Source organism: Podarcis erhardii, assembly GCF_964252035.2.
Source record: "Podarcis erhardii genome assembly, chromosome: 9".
NCBI classification, from domain to species: domain Eukaryota; kingdom Metazoa; phylum Chordata; class Lepidosauria; order Squamata; family Lacertidae; genus Podarcis; species Podarcis erhardii.
The window spans coordinates 71,509,750-71,533,247 of NC_138512.1; the positions used below are offsets into that span (position 1 = coordinate 71,509,750).

At 44.2% G+C, this 23,498-nt stretch overlaps 1 protein-coding gene across 1 annotated transcript in view; it reads right to left on the reverse strand.

The window, feature by feature from the left end:
• GC (GC vitamin D binding protein) overlaps positions 1-21,411 on the reverse strand; it is a 37,958-nt gene extending 16,547 nt beyond the window's left edge. The window contains exons 1-4 of the mRNA XM_081876999.1: positions 21,252-21,411; positions 3,519-3,588; positions 1,906-2,038; positions 465-676 (exon numbers count right to left, since the gene is read on the reverse strand). Of these exons, the coding sequence (XP_081733125.1) occupies positions 465-676; positions 1,906-2,038; positions 3,519-3,588; positions 21,252-21,315 (479 nt within the window). The 5' untranslated portion in view covers positions 21,316-21,411. The remainder of the gene's footprint in view (positions 1-464; positions 677-1,905; positions 2,039-3,518; positions 3,589-21,251) is intronic.
• Between the last annotated feature and the right edge of the window lie 2,087 nt (positions 21,412-23,498).

Sequence of the window (23,498 nt, forward strand, 5' to 3'; positions counted from 1 at the left end):
TAGGGTGAGATTTGTAAGAACTACAGTGGTACCTCTGGTTGCGAACGGGATCCGTTCGGGAGGCCCGTTTGCAACATGGGCAGAACGCAACCCGCATCTGTGGGTCGCGATTCGCCACTTATGCGTATCTGAGCATGTCTGAGGGGCAAAACCCGTAAGTAACCCTTTCTAGTACTTCCGGGTCGCTGTGGGACGCAACCTGAAAATATTCAACCTGAAGCAAATGTAACATGAGGTATGACTATATTATGATAGGATAATCAGTAGATAGAGGAGTTAGGACCTTTAGCATTCTCTCCAACTGCAGGGATCTGTCTCCATGAGCCCATGAGACCTGGACCAGCCATCAGAGTGTGGACTCTGGTGCCTAAACAGGACAGGTAAGTGGCACAGCCATCAGAGATGGACTCTGGTGCCTGAATGGGACAGGTAAGTGGCACAATTGAATTGCACACATGACTCACCTGTCTGCAAATTCCTGGGGGTCCTTTCTGAAGGCCCCACATAGTTCCTCATTGGATGGCTCCACATATGTATGGAACTCCTTGGGTGGGTGCTTCAAGGCTGCCAAGCACAGCTTTCGTTCAAGGCCTTCCTCGCGGCAACAGGCAGCTGTCCCTGGATGCTTCGGGAAAGGGTTATTTGGGTCACAGGATTTGGCCGAGAGTGCTAAAGACTGGGTGGGAGGAAGAGAGAGGGAAGGAAAAAAGAGGGAAAGGTTGCAGGTTTGCCTAAGTATTACAGCCTCTGATAGATAAGATCACAAGAAAAAGCACTGTCTGATCAAAGCAAAGGGAAATCTAGGTGGAATCTACACACACACAAAAAACACTGTGAAAATGTTTTTTTGAAAAACGTTTTGAAAAATACATTGAATTTGGGGACAGATTACCTCTGCATGTGACTAGAAGTGAGCGTGGCCTCACCTGTGCAGGTAATGACAAAAGCACAGGGCAGGGCAGCCATCTCTCTCTCTTTGACTACATGCATGGAAAAAGCAACATCTGCTTAGCCAAAGATGCTTCCAGCCAAGAGAGGACAAAGGGACTGTCTCTTTATGTGATAATTTCCAAGTGTGTGTTACTTTTCTAAGCTAAGTCTGCCTTCTGGGATCCAATTGTGAACAGAATGTGAGTAAACTCTTTTTATACTTTTATGGAAGACTGTGTCGTGTCTTATCTTTAATGAGGGAATAAGGGGAAAATACCAGAACAGTTATTCTAGAGGCTTTGGTGAGCCTGAGCAAACGCATCCGCTGAGTTTAAAAAGGGGAATGTTACTCTGCTAAATTGTAGAACTAGTTAACACAAGTTGGAAAGGATATAATCAAACAATAGATGCTCTCCTGCATCCCTGAACATTCCCACATGACCTTCCTCAAACTCCTCAAACCCCTGCTATAAATCAGTGCTGCATCCCTCTTCTCCTGCAGTGTCAGAAGAAGAGGTGTGTGTGATCTCCACCATTCCTCATCCGTCTCGCCAATCTCTGACAGTTTAGAATGGAGCAGCCCAGCAGGAGCACATGGGTGAACCAGCAGAGGCAGCCCTATCCCACGGCAGGGACAGCGGCCCCCTTGGGAGCTACCCCGAACTTCCATGGTGGCAGTCCAAGCTCTGACAAGCACGTCTGGCCAGCTGACTGGGGGGGGGGGAAGGGAGGAAGGACAGCAAGTGCCCCGGCCATGATGCTGACGTCCACGCTGCCACCAACTGTTGCTCACTGAGCCTGCCTGAGTGCACGCTGGCCTGACCTCGACTTGGAAGGAGCATGGCATGATGAGGGGGCATGGAGGGGGCAGGGGAACCCCCCCGTCACCTGCCATACCCCCCAATGGTCTCCTCAAGTTGGTACCACTTAGCACTGAGAAGGGTTGGGTGCACATATATGTTTGTGGAAGTGTACCTCTGTTGTGTAGCATTCCGGGTCGGCTCCCTCAACGCAGCATTTTTCCGCAAGGGCGACAATCTCCACCGCGATACTCTTGACTTCCTCAAAGGTGCTGTTGGTATACTTCCTGCTGTTCATGATAATTGCTCTGCGAACCAACAGGAGGGAAAGGGTATTATAATAATCTTAGTATAATTCAAAGTGCTGGTTTTGCCCTATGGAGCCTTAAATGGCTCAAGGACCACCTCTCTCCATATGAACCTACACGGACCCTGAGAGCATCCTCTGAGGCCCTTCTTTCATGTGCCTCCTCCTCGAGAGGTCCAGATGGTGGCAACATGAGAATGGGCCTTTTCTGTGGTGGCTCCCCACTTGTGGAATGCTCTCCCCAGGGTGGTTTGCCTGGCACCTTCATTATATACCTTTATGAGCCTGGCGAACATTTCCCTCTTCAACCAGGCTTTGGCTGGTTAACATTTGATACCTTTTAAAATGTGTTGTGGGAAGGGGGTGGGGCTCATTGGTTTACTTTTCTTCTTATTTTTTATATCATGTACTTTGTGTTTTTTGTCTTGCATTTTTATGTTGTGAACCGCCCTGAGATCAATGGATGAAGGGCGGAATGCAAAACAAACAGACAGACAGACAGGCAGGCAGGCAGACATACAGACAGTGATGGAATTGTGGAGTTGGGACAGATCCCAAGGGCTTTGTTGTAATCAAGCAATATATCAATTTTGTTTAATAACGGTAAAAATAAAATAAACATTTCCATGCTATACTGTTTCCACCACCAGCAGCCAGCAAAACCCTAGACACGAAAAGCCATTCAATTCCACATTCTGGCAGTCTCCACCCACAATGCAGTAGGCCTAGGACCCTCGGAGCTACGGGACCGCCTCTCCTGGTATGTCCCACGGAGGACCTTACGGTCTTCAAACAAAAACATCTTGGAGGTCCCGGGCCACAGGGAGGTTAGGCTGGCCTCAACCAGAGCCAGGGCTTTTTCGGCTGTGGCTCCAATCTGGTGGAACGCTCTGTCACAAGAGACAAGGGCCCCGTGGGACTTGTCATCTTTCCGCAGGGCCTGCAAGACAGAGCTGTTCCACCAGGCCTTTGGCCAAGGCACAGTCTGACCCCCTCTTTTGGTAATCCTCATAGAACTCTAGCCCAATGGTTGTCATTAATTTGATTCTGAATTGATTTTAGAATGAATTGATTTTAGAATATATTTCAATTAATTGATTGTGATTTTATGTAAACTGTGTTACTTTTATTGTTGTTAGCTGCTCTGAGCCTGGTTTCGGCTGGAGAGGGCGGGATATACGGTAAATAAATTATTATTATTATTATTATTATTATTATTATTATTATTATTTCTCCCTCAGATTCAGCCTGCCTTACCAAATGTGTGATCCACCAAACTCTCTCCTTAAGTTATTGGGTTCTGATCTGGCTCCCCCCCCCCCCCGGCTTAGCTCAGTATTTTCGAAACCAAACTGGGGCAGCCCTGTTCAGAAACAGATATTTGATATTTCCCTTTTACGACCAGAGCTACCCCATTTTGGCTGGTCTGAAGGACAGCAGGTGTGCGGCTCTGAATAGGCGTCGCCTTCAAAAATACGTACAGAGAACGGAATTTGTCTTTCCCCAAGTGGTTGAATTCTTGACAGATTTTGTCTCTCATGTAATCCCGTCCTGAAAAACCAAACAGGAGGAAGAGCAATTAATTTGAAAGCCCGTTTGCATTTCAAAGAGCTACCAAAGAGCTACTTTTATCATCATTGTCACCAGTCATCAATAATATGAGGATTGAATTCTCTGGAGCCATGGTGGAGTTTGATAATAAGAACATAATACGAGCTTGCTGGATCAGGCCAATGGCCCATCTAGTCCAGTATCCTGTTCTTGCAGTAGTCAACGAGATGTCTGGCTAGCAACTGGTATTCAGAAACATTTGCTTTCTCCAGTTGTGGAGGCAGGGCATAGCCATCATGGCTTTGTAGCCATCAATAGTCTTCCCCTCATATGTGGTGGGAAAGTAGAGAAGTTAAATTTTTTTGGAAAGTGATATACAGTGGTCCCTCAGGTTACAGACGCTTCAAGTTACAGACTCTGCTAATCCAGAAATAGTACCTCGGGTTAAGAACTTTGCTTCAGGATGAGAACAGAAATCGTGCGGCGGTGGTGGGAGGCCCCATTAGCTAAAGTGGTCTTCAGGTTAAAAACAGTTTCAGGTTAAGAACAGACCTCCAGAATGAATTAAGTTCTTAACCCGAGGTACCACTGTATAATGAACTGAAAAAATATATATGTTTAAAATGACATTTGTAAAAAAAAAAAAACACCCAGAAGCATTTCTGTTAGGGATTGTAGGACAAGACCTGCCAAGAAAAACAAAGAATCTATTTATGTTTGCTACAACAGCGGCAAGAGTCTTGATAGCACAAGGATGGAAGAATGAGGAAACCCCAACGAAAGAGCAGTGGCAGGAAAAATTGATGAGCTACCCAGAGCTGGCTAAATTGACATACAAATTGCGGGACAAGGACAACTGTGACTTTGAGGAAGAATGGGAGCTTTTTTTTCTTCTTTTTTTTAACAAATTATCTAAAAAGACAACAAAATGAACTGGACTCCTTAGCAGGTTTTGAATAAACATACACAAATTTATTGGTTGATAACATGATAGATAGATAACGTAAGGATATGTATAATTTTATAACATGCAGAGAATAATATGTGCTGAGAAATCAGAGAGAGGAGCTGAGAGAAGTCTTTGGTGGGGGGGGGAAGGGAGGGATGGAAGGGTGGGGAGAGGGAAAATAATGTATGTGACTATATGGTTTGATAATTTGTTATGTTGAAATTGCTAATAATTTTTTTTTTTAAAGTCTTCCCCTCCATGAATTTGTCTAATCTTCCTTTAATGCAATCTAAGCTGGGGACCACCATTGTGAGGAAGTTCCATACTTCAACTGTGTTCTCTGTTTTTTCTTTTTTACATCACACCTGATGTAGGTGGGGTGGCCCACAACACAATTGAAAACATTTGTCCATCTTTCAAAGATGTGCCCTTCTCCAGATTCCTGCAAGGTTGCCCGCTTGATAACAAGAACATATGTTTGAAGAAGATTGGGAAATGCTTATTGAATATATGGGGGGAAATTGTGTATATTTGAAAACGTGGGCAGCATTAAGATAAATTCAACCGTGTAAATAAGTTTTCATGGATGCAATAATGGAATACCCAATGGTTTAGCTTATATAAAATATGCAGGGATTTATGTTATGCAAAATGAACCATGGGAAGGGAAGAAGAAGGGAAGTCATTGATATTTTAAGGTTGTTTAAATGAATATTCAAAAATGTAAAACAGGAAAATTAATAAAAATGGGGTGGCGGGGCGGAGGTTGCTTGCTTGATAATGGCTGAGCTTAAAGATCCTGAAAGCATGCTGCTGTTTATTCTTCAATAACTCCAGGTTAGGAACAGTTTCTGGAAGATGGCTTACACCTTTGGAGAGGCGTAAGTCACAACTTAAAGGCAGCTCACTGTTTCAGCAATTGCCACTGAGTGCTTACGGCACTGAAATGAGTCTTGACAATCACCAAGGGGAAGACATTTTATCCTAAACCCACCTCTCTCGTTTCCTCCCCTCCAGGGGCCCAATTTCCACAATTCCTCTTTCGTCTCCTCTTGATTCATTAAGGCTAATAGGGCTGCAAAATGTAATAAAACAAAAAAATCCCAGCATCCTTTTTACCGCTGCTTCTTTCATCCTCAGTGCACATTTTGGAAATGGGTATGTTATGTTCTAGAAGCAAAAGCTGAGAATTTCTAAGGGAAATTGCTGTTTCTGCTCATTAATTCCAGGCGAAGGCTTCGTGTAGAGGGAGCGAGCATGGAAACCCATGCAACAATGAAGGAAGGATTTGTGCTTTCCTCTGGGAGCCTTCAGACTGTCATTCTTCGCAGGCAAAAGAAAAATAAAATAAAATAAAATAAAAATTCATTCCAGTAGCACCTTAGAGATCAACTAAGTTTGTTCTGGGTATGAGCTTTCGTGTGCATGCACACTTCTTCAGATACACTGAAACAGAAGTCACCAGACCCTTATAGAGTGGGGAAGGGTATTATTCAGAAGAGTGGTGGGATTCAAGGAAGTTTTGTGCAGTTAAGAGTGGGTGAAAATACTCTGGCAGTTTAAATCCACTTTAAACAATGGAATTTGTTTGCTACCTGGTGAGTGAAAAGAAAAATGCCTAGAAAAGTGTCGGGCGAACGAATGATGAATGGGAAGATGTATAAACACCCCACATGCAAATCAAGCTGCATGCTCGTGAATCGTTGACATCTCTCTGTTTTGAAAGACAATGGAGTGAAGTCAAACAGCTGCATTAGCAGCACTGAAGTGACCTTCCTGGGGTGCAAGGCTGGGCAGTGTGTCTAGAGGTGCTGGGCTGCCCAGACAACAAGACCCTTCTCTTGCCCTCGCCAGTGAGGCTCAAAGGAAAGCAGAGCAATATGTTTGGCACCAGCTTGGCTCCAGGAGCTGCTGGAAGGCGCCATCCAACGTGTCAGGAGTTCAGCCTACACTCAAGTAGGACCCTGGCAGAGATACATGCCTGACTGGCATGTTCTCTCCCTCCTGGTCTTTCGTTTGGGAGCTTCAAAAGCTTTCTTCTGCCCGAACATCACAGCGGCTGGTACCAACCGACACCGGCACACTTAGGGATCTGCAGAGTTTGCGCAACTTTGCGTGACAGACCTCAGAAACTCAGCATTTTGACTAATCTACTTTATTTACACATAAACACACACGGAGCACTGCAACATGGCTCCCTCTCTCTCAAGCATCAGACAGCAAAGAGAAAAAGAACAAAGGACAATAGTCCCACTTCACGGAACACAGTAACACAAACATCCTGTCTCCGTCACATCCCACTCTGTGGAGTCAAAACATACACCGTCATGTGAAAGACAAAAATCCCATGTCTGCAATCATGGAGTAGGAATTCTAACACAAAGATCTTAGGGACTCTACTCCTGATGTGTGTAGGGTTTACTCCATAGCCTTTTCTTTTAGGGTCAGAGTTTTTCTCCTAGATGGGCTACCTACCCAGGTTGACGAGCCCCATCTGCCACTCAGTTCCCTCTACAGCATATACAGAAACAGCCTTCTCTTGAAAATTGAACCCACTCTTAGTCTCATCCACGCAATCTGCCAGAGGCTGTCTGTGAAGCAGGACCAGTGAGGAGTTTAGTCTAGGATGCATTCCGAGAGGGCCAGATAGAGAGGTCTGGAGGGCCACTTTTGACCCTGGGAATGACCCTCTGCTACCATTGCCTTAGAGCAATAATCATGAGAAAACAGAAAGATTACAGCACAGAGGCCAAGGGCATTGGAGAGTAGAAACTAGCAAAGAGATAGAGAAACAGACAGGAACAGAAGAATAATCGATACTGAGTTGGCCTGTATAAGTTTGGAAAGCAAGCATCTTAGAAAAAAAGACTGATAAAATACATATGCATTCTTAAAAATGCAGGTTAGTCTACAGAAGTGGAGAATAGAGAAAGAGGAGAGAATGCAAAGATGGTATTTGAGGGAAATAATAAAATAAGTAAAACTAAAAGCAACAATATTGGCGCCATCCAGATGCTCCCAGCAGTATTTTCAAAGGGAAACAAATGAGTGAAAAGTAGACTCGGCTCCTTGAAAAGAAATGGAGGAGGATGCAGAGGAAAAAAGAGAGGTTCATTAAATGCAGTATAAAAAGAAAATAAGAAAGTATGGGAGTGTTAGAGAATGCAGCATACATAATATTCACTTTGAAGGTGCATTACTCTAGTCTATAAATAAATAAACAGAGGCAATCCATGAAGTGCCAAAAGCTGCAAGATGCAGGCTGGATTCTTTGTCTTTTTGAAGCAACATTTGAGAAAAAGTTAGAATGAGTGCAAGATCTTGCAAAGCAAGTCAGTTCTACAGGCAGGGATGTGGAATCAGTGATTCTTTGGAAGTTGTTAGACTCTGTCTCTCATCAGTCCCAGCCTGCACAGCCAGCGGTCAGGGAACATGGGAGTTGTAGTCCAACAGATAACTAGAAGGCTCCTAGCTCCTCATCCCTGCTCCATTCCTGTACCAAATTGAACATTTGAAATTGTTTCACAATGGATATAGGTTCTGCTGAAGATGGTATTAGAGTGGAAAGGAGACAGTCCAACAGTGAATACCTGTGAATTTTATAAAATTTATACAGTGCTTGACAGTAGAGAAAAATTCAAAGTGTTTTACTCAGACCCTGTTTTACAATTTTTTTGTTGTGCGTTCCACTTCCTGAGTGGTGGTACCCACCTTCTTTTAGAGCAATGGTTCCTGTGTGAGGAGGTGGGATTAACTAAAGGGAGCACTAAGAGCAGTGGCATAGCGTGGGCTGCCAGTGCCCAAGGCAGCTTGGAGAGCAGGGTGGGAAGGAGGGAAGCGTGCTGAGTATGTACATGCATTCAACTGCCTAAAGGTGTCCATGTCACCCAGGAGCAGGGGTTGGCAAAGTTTACCTTGCCTGGGCCATTTCACTCCAGCGGAGATCCCTCCATGGGCCGGATCACGCGCGCCCCTGTGATTTCCGGTGTCTGTGTCTGCGCAGACGTGATTCCCAGTGCCGCGAAAGCGAGTCCCTGCGCCACGCTGTGCTGGTTTAGCGCAGCGCGCGGGGACTCACCGAGTGGGCAGCTTGGTTTGGGGGTGGCTTGTGGGCCAGTTAAACGACCCCCGTGGACTGCTTGTGGCCCATGGGCCTTAGGTTTCTGACGCCTGCCCAGGAGATAGCAGGTGCAGAGATAGGAAAAGAAGAGTTGTTCTGTTGTCGGGAAAGATCACTTCCTGGTTTGCATGGAGAAGCTGTTTTCAATAATAATAATAATAATAATAATAATAATAATAATAATAATAATAATATATTTATACCCCGCCCATCTGGCTGAGTTTCCCCAGCCACTCTGGGCAGCTCCCAATTGTGTGTTAAAAACAATACAGCATTAAATATTAAAAACTTCCCTAAACAGGGCTGCCTTCAGATGTCTTTTAAAAATAAGATAGCTGCTTATTTCCTTGACATCTGAAGGGAGGGTGTTCCACAAGGCAGGCGCCACTACCAAGAAAGTCCTCTGTCTGGTTCCCTATAACCTCACTTATCGCAATGAGGGAACCGCCAGAAGGCCCTCGGCACTGGATCTCAGTGTCCGGGATGAATGATGGGGGTAGAGATGCTCCTTCAGGTATACTAGACCAAGGCCAACAACAGAAGCACATTGAGACTGCACAGGGTATTAAAATTTTGTGCCCCTAACAATTTTGCATCCAGGGCAACTGTTCATGTCGCCCCCTCCACACTACTCCTAAGAGGCAAGGGGGTGGTAGAGGGGTCACAGGAGGTGAATCCCTCCATCCCATAAACTCATCCCCTATGCCTCCTGTTGTTTTGTTTAGTCGTTTAGTCATGTCCGACTCTTCGTGACCCCATGGACCAGAGCACGCCAGGCACTCCTGTCTTCCACTGCCTCCCACCGTTTGGTCAGACTCATGTTTGTAGCCTCGAGAACACTGTCTCGTCCTCTGTTATTCCCTTCTTCTTGTGCCCTCAATTTTTCCCAACATCAGGGTCTTTTCCAGGGAGTCTTCTCTTCTCATGAGGTGGCCAAAGTATTGGAGCCTCAGCTTCACGATCTGTCCTTCCAGTGAGCACTCAGGGCTGATTTCCTTCAGAATGGAGAGGTTTGATCTTCTTGCAGTCCATGGGACTCTCAAGAGTCTCCTCCAGCACCATAATTCAAAAGCATCAATTCTTCAGTTATCAGCCTTCTCTATGGTCCAGCTCTCACTTCCATACATCACTACTGGGAAAACCATGGCCCTTAACTATATGGACCTTTGTCGGCAAGGTGATGTCTCTGCTTTTTAAGATGCTGTTTAGGTTTGCCATCGCCTTTCTCCCAAGGAGCAGGCGTCTTTTAATTTCATGGCTGCTGTCACCATCTGCAGTGATAATGGAGCCCAAGAAAGTGAAATCTCTCACTGCCTCCATTTCTTCCCCTTCTATTTGCCAGGAGGTGATGGGCCCAGTGGCCATGATCTTTGTTTTTTTGATGTTGAGCTTCAGACCATATTTTGCGCTCTCCTCTTTCACCCTCATTAAAAGGTTCTTTAATTCCTCTTCACTTTCTGCCATCAAGGTTGTGTCATCTGCATATCTGAGGTTGTTGATATTTATTCCGGCAATCTTAATTCCGGCTAGGGATTCATCCAGCCCAGCCTTTCGCATGATGAATTCTGCATATAAGTTAAATAAGCAGGGAGACAATATACAGCCTTGCCGTACTCCTTTCCCAATTTTGAACCAATCAGTTGTTCCATATCCAGTTTTAACTGTAGCTTCTTGTCCCACATAGAGATTTCTCAGGAGACAGATGAGGTGATCAGGCACTCCCATTTCTTTAAGAACTTGCCATAGTTTGCTGTGGTCGACACAGTCAAAGGCTTTTGCATAGTCAATGAAGCAGAAGTAGATGTCTTTCTGGAACTCTCTAGCTTTCTCCATAATCCAGCGCATGTTTGCATGCCTCCTACCATATGCCTCCTACCATTATTCAAAATAGCGCTTTGCACAACCCACTAAGGAAGACAACAACACAATGAAATTCAAGACAGTAACAATTGGGTGCACATTGATTGAAAATCCAGTTAAAACTATTTAGTTTACCATATTTTTTGCTTTATAAGACTCACTTTTTCCCTCCTAAAAAGTAAGGGGAAATGTGTGTGCGTCTTATGGTGCAAATGCAGGCTGCGCAGCTATCCCAGAAGCCAGAACAGCAAGAGGGATTGCTGCTTTCACTGCGCAGCGATCCCTCTTGCTGTTCTGGCTTCTGAGATTCAGAGTATTTGTTTTCTTGTTTTTCTCCTCCAAAAACTAGGTGTGTCTTGTGGTCTGGTGCGTCTTATAGAGCAAAAAATACGGTAATTCATTCAACAAAACTGATGAACTTGATTCAGTAATACCAGCTTTTTGAAGTCTCATAGTCATTTACACCTTCAGTGCCCCCTGCCTCTTAGTGCCCCCTCCCAGGTAATTGCACTGCCCCACAGGGGCGTGGTACTGCCCACTTTGAGAACCCCGCACTTAACAGATGTGCCTTATCAGCCTGGTTTGGGGTGTAGACTATCCTGTTGCTTCTCTTGCCCCTTGCCTGTTAACAAAAGGAAGAAGGAGATTTCTGTTCCGGTAAGAACCCGAAGAGGGCACTATTGTGATGCACATTGTCGAAAGAGCGAGGATTTGCTAGCGGATATTGTTCTGGCTGGAAATATCCCGGAGAAACATACAGAAGTCAATATGATTCCAATGAAATAACATACTGCATCTCCATTATGAAACCTCAAAAGAGAATATTGCAACTCACGTAGCTTCCATTTGTGCTGAAGGGCTTATTAATGAATAGCTAATCTCACCGAGTAGCTGCATAAGTGTGCCAGCTTGGCCTCCGGAGAGACGGCCATCGGTTTAAATGCAAGTGGGGAATCTGGGGGAAAACGGTGGTGGCTTTTGCATCCACTTTTACATTCAATTCCATGGAGTATTTCTCTCCTGAAAAGACTGTTTGAATCGAAACCTGGGCTATATTTGCAGATGTGGTGTTTAATAATAATAATAATAATAATAATAATAATAATAATAATAATTTATATCCCGCCCTCCCCAGCCGAAGCCAGGCTCAGGGCGGCTAACAACAAGTCATTTAGTCGTGTCCAACTCTTTGTGACCCCATGAACCAGAGCACGCCAGGCATTCCTGTCTTCCACTGCCTCCCGCAGTTTGGTCAAACTCATGCTGGTAGCTTCGAGAACACTGTCCAGCCATCTCGTCCTCTCTCGTCCCCTTCTCCTCATGCCCTCTATCTTTCCCAACATCAGGGTCTTTTCCAGGGAGTCTTCTCTTCTCATGAGGTGGCCAAAGTATTGGAGCCTCAGCTTCACGATCTGTCCTTCCAGTGAGCACGCAGGGCTGATTTCCTTCAGAATGGATAGGTTTGATCTTCTTGCAGTCCATGGGACTCTCAAGAGTCTCCTCCAGCACCAGAATTCAAAAGCATCAATTTTTCGGCGATCATCCTTCTTTATGGTCCAGCTCTCACTTGCCTACATCACTACTGGGAAAACCATAGCTTTAACTATATGGACCTTTGTCGGGAAGGTGATGTCTCTGCTTTTTAAGGTGCTGTCTAGGTTTGTTTGCAGATATTTGCAGATACATACCGTGTTTTGATTTGTATGCTAGTCCTCCCCATCCAACCAACACACCCGCAAGTATTTTTTTTTTTTTTTTGCTTTCAAGTTCCAAGTTTTCAAAAGTTTCTTCTCCTTTTGTGAAGATCAGTCATAGAATCATACAGTTGGAAGGAAACATGAGGATCACTTAGTTCAACCCCCTTGCAATGCAGGAATACACACCTCTGAGTCCCCAGATGTTGTTGGACTACAACTCCCATCATCCCTAGCTACCAAGGCCAGAGCTCAGGGATGATGGGAGTTGTAGTCCAAAAACATCTGGGGACCCACAGGTTGAAAACCGCAGCTAACCTGAAGATGCCGGGGATTGAACTTTTGGCACACAAAGCTGATGTTCTGCCACTGAGCTATGACTCTTCCACAAGGTTTTGGGTTAACTGGGTTCTGGAATTGTAGCCATGGGAGAGACGGTGGTGCTGCAGAAAGGAGCACAACTCTGGGACTTTTTGTAGAGGAGGAATCACAGAATCAGAGCATTCACAGTGCTGGTTTTGACCTATGAAGACTTAAATGGCTCAGGATCACAATACTTCAAGGACCACCTGTCTCCACCCTGACCTCCACCCTGCGATCATCTTCAGATCATCATAAGGGAGCTGTTCCTGGAGGAAGAACTGTGAGGGGAGAGACTCCATCAGGCAAGGCCTCTTTCCACCTGCCTTGCTCTACCCTCTGCTTCTCAATGTGTATTGTATTGTTTTATGTACTGTGGCTTGCCGTTGTTTTATTGATTATAGTTTAGAAATTATTTATTGTAAATGTTGAATGGATTTCTGTTTAACTTTTATATGTTGATATTATTATTTTACAATACCAGTAATATATATATATTATTTTACAATACCAGTAAGGACTGGGAGACACAGATTATTGAGACTTTACAGATCTTATAGCGTAGCAGTGGCAGCAATTGGAACAAATGCTATCCTGCAGCAACAACAACAACAGCCTGTTTTTATCTGCAGCTTAATAAGCGAGCATCACTCCGGCACTGAAATGCCTTTTATTTCTGGTAAATTCCTGCAAGGATTTCTCAATCTAGCATAGGACTAGTACACTCTGCACACGTATTTTCTGTTTGGTCAAGGCCGTCTTGTGCAACTGAGAAGGACAGTTATCTCAGGGTCATTATCCTGCTCTAATGACCTTTGCCTACAAAAACAGTTGCTGCAGCCACAGGATAATCGGGGAGGAGCTTGCTTTGGGTGGCTAGCCAGGGCTGTGGAGAACGTCTCAGGTCCCGTTTGCACTCTACATTTTAAGCAGTACCATACCACTTTAAACAGTCATGGTATCCCTCAAATAATCATGTGTGATGTTGGCAGCACCAAAGTGATCTCCTTGGGACACAAGCTTGGGCAGTGTGGATGGAGGTCGTGGGCTGCCCAGACGACAGGGCCTCGCTTTTGTGGTCCAAATGAAAGGAAAACAATACATTTGATACCAGCTTGGCTGTAGGAGTTGCCTCCCAGAGCTACAATTCTCTGAATTCTCTGGGAAGTGGGATTGATTCTTAAACCACTCTGAGAATTCCAGACCCTTTAAGCATCCCTGTGTTCCAGGGACAGTCCTGGATTTACAGAAGCCATCCTGGTTTCTGATTTTATTCCAGAATGTCCTGCTTTTCCTTAGGACATCCCTATTTTCATCGGAGGGTATGGAGTTATGCGACCCCCCAAGTCAAGGAGATAAGCAACTAGATAAGCATTCAAAGGCATCCCTGTGTAGGGAAATTTTTAAAGGTTTAATTATGTTTTTACATATTTTGGAAGCCACCTAGAGTGGCTGGGGCAAGCCAGTCAGATGGGTGAGGTATAAATAATAAAATAATGATTATTATTTAATAGGACATCCATATTTTCCTCAAAGAAATGTTGGAGGGTATGGAGTTTTCCTTTCTTAAGCTGAAGAGTAATTTTTGCGAAGGTGATAATCTCGATTTAGGCTAGGGATGACCAATTTTACAATATTGTCATAGGCTTGGGGGCAGGATGGGAAAGGCTTAGGTGTGATGTTGTCTTCAAGCCTGTGGCTTTATATCTGTAAGATGGGCTTCTGCAGCTGAAGGGTATCTTTAAGTGCTCAAACTAATCCATTTATTGAGTTAATGGCTCTAGCCAATTTCGTTAAGTATCTCTTTGCATGGCTGAAGAGCGCAGAAGCTACTAGCTAAAGATGCTTTGAGAAGGCAGGTCTTCCTTCACTTCCCTGGCAGGAAGTGAGGTCACTGGCGATAACACAAGAACAAAAGGCCAGAAGTCAGTGTTGTTTAGAAGTCGGGGCTGGGGTGGGTGGAGGGGTGAGAAAAAGAAAGAAATCTCAGAACATTTCTCTAAAAAATATATGCTGATAAAATGTGGCTTAGCTCTTAGCCACTTCTGCCTCACCATTTTTGGGACATGACAACCTGGTCAAAAAGCAAATAATTTTTGGACCCCAGACAAAAATATGGCAAATTGAGCCATTGGAGTTATAGACACTGTGGGCTTATTTTACCTTGTGAAATGCCCTAAGCTCTTTGGATGCGGAGTGGTGTATAAGTAATAATAATAATAATAATAATAATAATAATAATAATAATAATAAGTTGTTTAGGCCTGGGACACAGCTTAGTCAAAGAGGGCTGCAGATGAAGAAGCTCCCAGAACTTTTACTGGCTTTGAAAACACATTTGGCTGCTTAACGTGGAGGCCTCTCCATTTATCACATCAAGAAAATCCAATTAGAGCGTTGATAAAAACAGAGCATCACTTCAACTGCCTTTCCAGAGCAATTGAAGCATTAATTACCATGTAATTTGTAGTCTTTAGGCTCAGGAAAATACTCTGAGGCTTAATGAGGGAGGGCATGAGAGCGATAGAGAGAACGCCTTCTGTCCCAGGAACAAATGAACACATGTGTTTGCCAAATAACCAGAGAGGTGCACTTGCAATGACACAAGAAGCCTCTCCAAAGTAGACAGACAATCTCCTCCTTTAACAAAGGAGATGTGTGCTTGTCCATAGCCTGTTTGGATCCACAGGGGATGAAGATCCCCGCCTAGGGTTATGTAGCTATTGCAAATAATTTATTTGCTTCTCTTGAGAAATGCCTGTAAGGGCAAGAGTCAGGGGGTGAGCAGTGGGCAGAGGCCGGGGTGTCATCTCCTGGGGGCCGAGCCCTTTTGGGGACCCCCAATATTTTGGGGGAGGGGCACCCCCATGTTCAATGAGGGGGGCAGTGGGCGGCTCCTTTTCACCTTGCTGCTTCCGAGGAGCTGGTGTGGGGAAGCAGCCCCTAGCCAGTGGCAGCAGCAGGAGGAGCCATGTCCAGCTCCACCCCCTGGCTCCTTCGATGTCCTGACATCATGCACACAACTCTGGCCCCCCAGTTCTCAGTTGGCAGAGGCAGTGCAGTGCACCTGGTCTGGCAATGGCATTGCTACCATGTCCTGCAACAGTGATGAGGCAGGGCTGTGGAGCCCTTGATGCAGTTTGGGCATCCCAGTGGGAGTGCCCAATTGACTTGTGTGCTCAAACTGCCCTGACCTTGCCACCCCCTGCCCATTCTACTAGGTGGCAGCAACACAGCTGCAAATAGCCCCTCCCCACTGGCAGCTCCTGGTAAGGGGGAACAATCTGTAGCATAGTTGTGGGGTGGGGTGGGGTGGGGAACTCCCTCAATAACTGCCTAGCTCAGCTATGGGGGAATCTTCGACCCACCAAATGTTGCTGGACTACAGCTGCCATCAGCCTCAGCAAGCATGTTTAAGGATGATGGGAGTTGAAGTTCAGCAATATCTGGAGGGCTGATTACAGTGGTACCTCGGGCTAAGTACTTAATTCGTTCTGGAGATCCGTTCTTAACCTGAAACTGTTCTTAACCTGAAGCACCACTTTAGCTAATGGGGCCTCCTGCTGCCGCCAGAGCATGATTTCTGTTCTTATCCAGAAGCAAAGTTCTTAACCCAAGGTACTATTTCTGGGTTAGTGGAGTCTGTAACCTGAAGCGTCTGTAACCCGAGGTACCACTGTATTCCCTATCCCTAGCCTAGCTTGCCTAAATAGCATGGGCTTAGCTGTGCTAATGCCGCCCTCATACTATATGGCAGGATAACTGTGCATTTTGAAACGCACATGCAAAACAGTGCAAGGATATCTTTGTCTTGCAACTGTGAGAGAAACAAAGGGAAAGGTAAAAAAGAAAAGGTAAAGGACCCCTGGACAGTTAAGTCCCGTCAAAGGCGACTATGGGGTTGTGGCGCTCATCTTGCAGGCTGAGGGAGCCAGCCTTTGTCCACAGACAGCTTTCCAGGTCATATGGCCAGCAGGACTAAACCGCTTCTGGCGCAACGGAACACCATGACGGAAACCAGAACTCACGGAAAATAATAATAATAATAATTATAATAATAATAATGGCTGAGCGGCTTCCAACACAATATTAAAATACAATAGTCTATTAAACATTAAAAGCTTCCGTAAACAGGGCTGCCTTCAGATGTCTTCTAAAAGTCTTTGACATCTGGTGGGAGGGCGTTCCATAGGGCGGGTGCCACTACCGAGAAGGCCCTCTGCCTGGTTCCCTGTAATTTGTCTTCTCACAGTGAGGAAACTGTCAGAAGGCCCTCGGCACTGGACCATTTACCTTCCAGCCACAGCGGTACCTATTTATCTACTTGCACCAGCGTGCTTTCAAACTGGTAGTTTGGCAGGAGCTGGGACAGAGCAACGGGAGCTCACCCCATCATGGGGATTCAAACCGCCAGCCTTCTGATTGACAAGCCCAAGAGGCTCAGTGGTTTAGATCACTGTGCCACCCAAACCATAGGACACACTGTTCCCACAGTGCCACCCAAACCATAGGACACACTGTACAATCTCATGCATCCTTAAAAGGCTCTCCTGTTGCCAGGCTGGTGGAAGCTGCTCTTTCATAGTCCGGCGGAAGACCTGATGCCTTGCCTGTGGAACGTTCCACCTGCAGAGTCTGGGAAGAGGTGAGCTGCATTCTAAGGGATCACAGGCCTCATCTGCTCCACAGACTGGGAGTTCCTCACCCCTGACCACCTCTGGGAGAAGGCCTAATGAAGGTCCTCCAGTGTAAGAGCCCAAGAGCCTCTGTCACAGAGAGCTATACTGATCTAGATGGACCAAAGTTTTGACTCAGAGTATGGCAGCTTCATCTCTCCAGCCAACTGTGAAAGTAACATTGCAGAATAATAATAGAAAAGAGGGACTCACACTGTGAACATAAGAAGAGCTCTGCTGAATCTGGCCAAAGGCAAATCTCACCCAGCATTGTGTTCTCACAGTGGCCAGTCAGATGCTTATGGGAAGCTGGCAGGCCTGGCTATGACGTGAGGGCAGTAATGGTCTCCCTTCCTGCAGTTTCCAGTCACTGTATCCGACAGCGGAGGTAGAACTTATTTGTATTGTTTTGTTCCAATTTTAATATATGTGCTGCTGAAGCAAAGGAAGTATTCTAAGCAGACTCTGCAGCATTTTTCTTTCTTTTGTTCCAAAACACATTTTTTTAAAAGTATGAATAGCTTCAATACTTAATTCTTCAGTGTGCATATTTAGCTCTTTATCATCTAATCCGCTCCCTGTGTTTTCCCTGTTCCTGTTTGTTAGCTACTTGCAACGTGAAAATGTCACCTTCGTTTGCCTTGGGGAGTTGTATTGTTCTATGGCTGAAAAGGTCTTAAGAGAAAGAGCTTGTCGGTGTCTGAACGCAGATCAAAAGGAGAGGGAATGCACAATATTCTCATGGCAAAGGTGGGTTCATCCTTTTGTGATTGGAATTCCACCAGATAATGCATTTACCCTGGGAACTCCTAGAAATAAAATGTGCTTTTAGCAACTGAAGAAGGGGGCACAGCTCTGTGGTAGAGCATTTTTTGTCTTCAGAAGGTCCTAAATTCAATCCCTGGCATGTCCAGTTAGTGTTGGGAGAGACCCCTTGGATAGTCATTGCCAGTTACTGGGCTAGAGGGACCAAAGCATCTTATTATATTCCAAGGACTTCTATTCCTTGACTCAATGTCTGAGCTTGGCTCCGTGCTTGGGGAGAAGGTCCATGCAGAAGGTCCCAGGTTCAATCCCTGGCATCTCCAGGTAAGACTGGGAGAAACTTGTGCTTGAAACTCTGGAGAACCATGGACAGACACTGTAGATGATTCTGAGCAAGATGGACTCAGTATCAGGCAGCCTCTTGCCCCAACAGAACTTGCTCACAAAATTTCTGAGGATATGCCTGGAGGTGCAGAGTGTTCTAACACAGGTGAGTGGTGAGGTGAAGGGCAAACAGGAGGACAATTTTGCATCAACTGGCATACTGGGATAGGCCAACTGGAATGTTCAAATGCTAGAAGGCTATATCTGATCAGTTGCTAGAAGGCTGCCTGCTTGGATAGCTCAGTTGGTTAGAGTGTGGTGCTGATAATGCCAAGGTTGCAGGTTCAATCCCTCTATGGGATAGCTGCATTGAATGGGGGTTGGACCAGATGATCGTCAGGGTCTCTTACTGCAATTCTATGATTCTATGATTTATCTCTTGAATTCAAGGATTGTTGATATCCACTATATCAGGGTGGTCAACTCCCAAGAGACTGTGATCTGCTCACAGTTAAAAACTGGCTGTGATCTATCCCCTTTTGGGGGGTTCAGGTTAAAGTTGAGTTTTTTCAGGAAGGAAGTAAAATGTTGAGTTTTTTTAGAGGAGCCACAGTTGTTCAGCTTCTTTGGGGGGAGCCAATGATCTACCTGTGATCTACTGCAGACGTCCAGTGATCTACTGGTAGATCACGATCTACCTGTTGGACATGCCTACAATTATATTGATACCAATACTTATTCTGATTTTCTAAGCATATAAATAAATATTGGAGTTCAAGGTGTCTTAGAGCAGCCTTGGCCAATGTTGGGTCCTCCAGACAGCCATCTTAGATTTGTCCATTAAAGATAGACTTGCATATTAAGAACAAATTAGGCATTGCAGGAGGGGTGTTCTTTTACAAATGTAGCAAGGTTGAGGTCACATTTAGACTTCTTTCCTGGCTGAACTTTTTAGAATTGCTCTCTAATCCAACATTAATTTTCTACTGGAATCTCACCCTTTTGCAAGGAGCCTTCCACCTTCCCCTTTCCCTCTCCCACTACTTCTCATATTTAATTAACATTTTCCCTTTGTGTCAAAATGCTTTAAAAGAAATCCTTTTTCAGAACTGGTATTTACTGGGAAATATGGGTTGGGTAGAGGAATTGAGTAGGTGGCTGGCTTTGTAAAGCAGGAGATAGTGGGAAAAAAAATCTCTTTGCTTAACTCTAGTTCTACAGTTGAAATCTTTGCCACTTGTTAAATTCAATTCTATATTAGCAACAAACAAAAAAATATTATACCCACCAGTGAGCATAATTGGGGATTGTGTGCATGTAGAGGTTCAGGTTTCAGTGAAACAGCTTTGTTGAATTCTTTTTAGGATGAATTAGGAAACTGTTATTTCATCTTTAGAGGGGATATCAAATTCAGACTTCCCCAACCTGGTGCCCTCAAGATATTGCTGAACGACAATACCTATCATCCTCAGCTGGAATGGCAAATGGGCAAGGAAGATGGGAGGTGTTGTTCCAGACATTGGGTGGAATTTGATGTCATCCAGAGATGAATGTTCTGCCTGCACAAGCACATCAGCTTTCTGGATGGAGCTATCCTTCCCATGTGCTTTTCTGGGGGGTTCTCTCAACTGCCACAGAGCCAATTTGGGGGTGTACAAGGTGCTTAGGATGGGAGGAGAGTGGGCTCATTTAATCTGGTAAACTGATACCTAGTGTGACGGTGAATTCCTCAGAGAGAGGATTCGGGTGTGTGGGTGTGAGCCCCATTGTACAAATGGAAGTATTTGCAAGGGAGTTCTGTTTATGGGTTTGATAGGTGAATCCCATATGAACATATAGAGGATGGTCATGCTTGCCTGGACTCTGGACATTTATATAATATGAGGATGAGGAACCAGTGGCCTTTCAGATGTTGCTGGAATTCAAATTCCAGTATCTATGGCCAAAACATTTCTCTGTAACCAGGACTCTAACTGTCTGTGGCTTATTAGAAGTGGGTGGAATGTTTTTACTCCCAACACTCTGTTTTAATGAATCTATGTGTGGTTTTTTTGTTTTGTTTGTGCGGCGCTTTAATTTGCCTTGGGCAAGATAAAGTGACTAACAAATTTAATAAACATTCGAAGCTAAATAATGATTGGTCTTGCTAGCCAGGGCTAATGGGAGTGAGCGTCAAATTTTATTCATTTCAATTATGAAGCCCCATTAGCTAAAGTGGTGCTTCAGGTTAAGAACAGTTTCAGGTTAAGTACGGACCTCCGGAACGAATTAAGTACTTAACCTGAGGTACCACTGTATGTTATATATTTATTAATATTTATAAATTGTTTTATTTATTAATTAAATGGACCCAAAGGTTCATAGAGGTTCAAAGGTCTCCATCCTCTAAGTTCCGAGCAAGCAGGGGTGTCAGTGATACATGTAGGTGAGCAAAATCATTTTCACAAATTGTGACCTGGGACGGGTCTCTTTCAGACCTTTTAACATACATGTGGAAGACGGGGACACACAATCTAGGAGTTCATATAATGCCCAAGCAATTCACACACACACACACACACACACACACACACACACAATATTTCTCTTCTCAACACTCTTACAAATTCACTTGCTTAACACATTTTTCCCAAGCAAGTGATAATGAGTTTCTTTCTCACTGCCAAGCAAGGACCAGAAGCAATCAGTGTAGTTTACGAACCCATTGAAACAGCAATTTCTTGTTCAAGCGCAAGCAAATCCTCTCAAACATTTCTACTCGTATTATGAAGCTCTTGACAGGGTCTTAGAAAGAACGAAATTGAACCCTTTTTCTTTGCCATTGGAGGCAACCCAAAATTTCCAATGGAAGTTTCCACAGCAGCAACGCACAGTGGAAACTGCATACATATGTATATTTTTAAAAAAATCCTTACCTCTCTCGATTGCATGGCTATACGTTAACATGAGCAGCAAGGCGGTTATGATGACGGCCTTCATTTTTGTCCCGTGACAATTGCACAAGTTTAAAGGGAAGATGATACGATCACGGTTTGCTTCCCAGAGGCTGCTTCACAAAGGCGGCGGAAAAGTTTGCCATGCCACTTATATCTATTTACTCCCAATTTTTTTTTGATCAATCATTAATTTTGGGGTGGGGCAGGGGGCATGCATCCTTGGCCTGGCTGAGATAAACCAAAGCTTCTTTGGCAGGCAAACAGACACTGGTGGGTGCTGACAGACTCCAGACCATATTCCATTTTAAACATTAACTTAAGAATGCTCGGTTTTGGCACATAAAAGAGAGAGGACCTATGTGGTCCCTCTGCTGTATCATCTTGTTTCTGACAGTACTCTCCACATCAAATGTGGCACATTTATCTAATAAAAGAGTAGACAAGCACCGTGTCCTGAATCCCAATGCAAATCAGGCCTATTTGGAGGGAACTGGGCCTCACACAACTTGGGCTGAGACAGCCACAGATCTCCGTGGGTCAGTTTGTTTTGTTTTTTTTAAATATATTTTATTAGGATTTTTAAACATAAATGCAAAGATAAAAAACAGTATAACATATATCATAACATACTTTCTTAACATCTTTGGACTCCCTCACACCTCCCGCTCCCATTTGCATCCTTGTCAATTCTTGCCCGCAATTTATCATCTTATTTACACTCTTGTGTCAGATTCATTTAATTATAATCTATTAATTCTCCAATAGGTTTATAATTTTTCCTCAAACTTACTTATCATCTTAATTCCATCTAATTTAGTGGTGGACAATTATTTATGATCTAGCATCCTTTCTTAACATTCAACCAAATTACAGTGTTTTTTTAAATAAATCTTGAATTTCTTCCAATCTTCTTCGACCCTCTCTTCTCCCAGGTCTCGGATTCTGCCAGTCATCTCGGCTAGTTCCATATAGTCCATCAGTTGCATCTGCCACTCTTCCAGTGTGGGTAGATCTTGAGTTTTCCAATTCTTAGCGATGAGTATCCTTGCTGCCGTTGTTGCGTACATGAAAAATGTTCGGTCCTTCTTTAATACCTTCTGGCCGACAATGCCCAAAAGGAAGGCCTCTGGTTTCTTGGTGAAGGTATACTTAAATACCTTTTTCAGCTCATTATATATCATTTCCCAGAAGGCCTTCACCCTAGGGCAAGTCCACCAGAGGTGAAAGAATGTTCCTTCATTTTCTTTACATTTCCAACATTTATTATCAGACAAATGGTATATCTTGGCAAGTTTGACTGGGGTCATGTACCATCTATATATCATTTTCATTACATTTTCCTTCAAAGCATTACATGCAGTGAAGTTCAACCCAGTGGTCCACAACCTTTCCCAGTCCTCAAACATGATATTATACCCAATGTCCTGTGCCCACTTTATCATAGCTGATTTAACCATTTCATCTTGTGTATTCCATTTTAACAGCAAGTTATACATTCTTGAAAGTACCTTAGTCTTTGGTTCTAGCAATTCTGTTTCCAACTTCGATTTCTCCACCTGGAACCCTAACTTTTTGTCGTTTTTAAAAACTTCTTTAATCTGAGCATAATGTAACCAGTCTCGCACTTTATCCTTCATTTTCTCCAAACTCTGCAATTTCCAATTGTCTCCATCTTTTTCTAATATTTCCCAATATTTTGGCCATTTGGCCTCCATATTGGGTCTTTTTCGGGCCTTAGCTTCCAGAGGTGAAAGCCACCTTGGAGTTTTGTTTTCCAATAAGTCTTTGTATTTTGTCCAGACATTAAACACTGCTTTCCTGACAATATGATTCTTAAAGGCCTTATTGATCTTAACCTTATCATACCATAAGTATGCATGCCAACCAAAAGCATTGTTAAAACCTTCCAAGTCCAATACGTCGGTGTCTTCGAGAAGTAGCCAGTCTTTTAGCCAGCAGAAAGCTGCGGCTTCATAGTACAGCTTTAGGTCTGGCAGGGCAAAGCCCCCTCCTTCTTTCGCATCAGTTAATATCTTAAACTTAATTCTGGGCTTTTTGCCCTGCCAGACAAATTTAGAGATATCTGTCTGCCACTTCCGGAAGCACTCCGTCTTGTCCACAATCTGTAATGTTTGAAACAAAAACAACATTTTTGGCAATACATTCATCTTAATAGCAGCAATTCGGCCTAGCAAAGAAAGCTTCAATTTTGTCCAACTGTCCAAG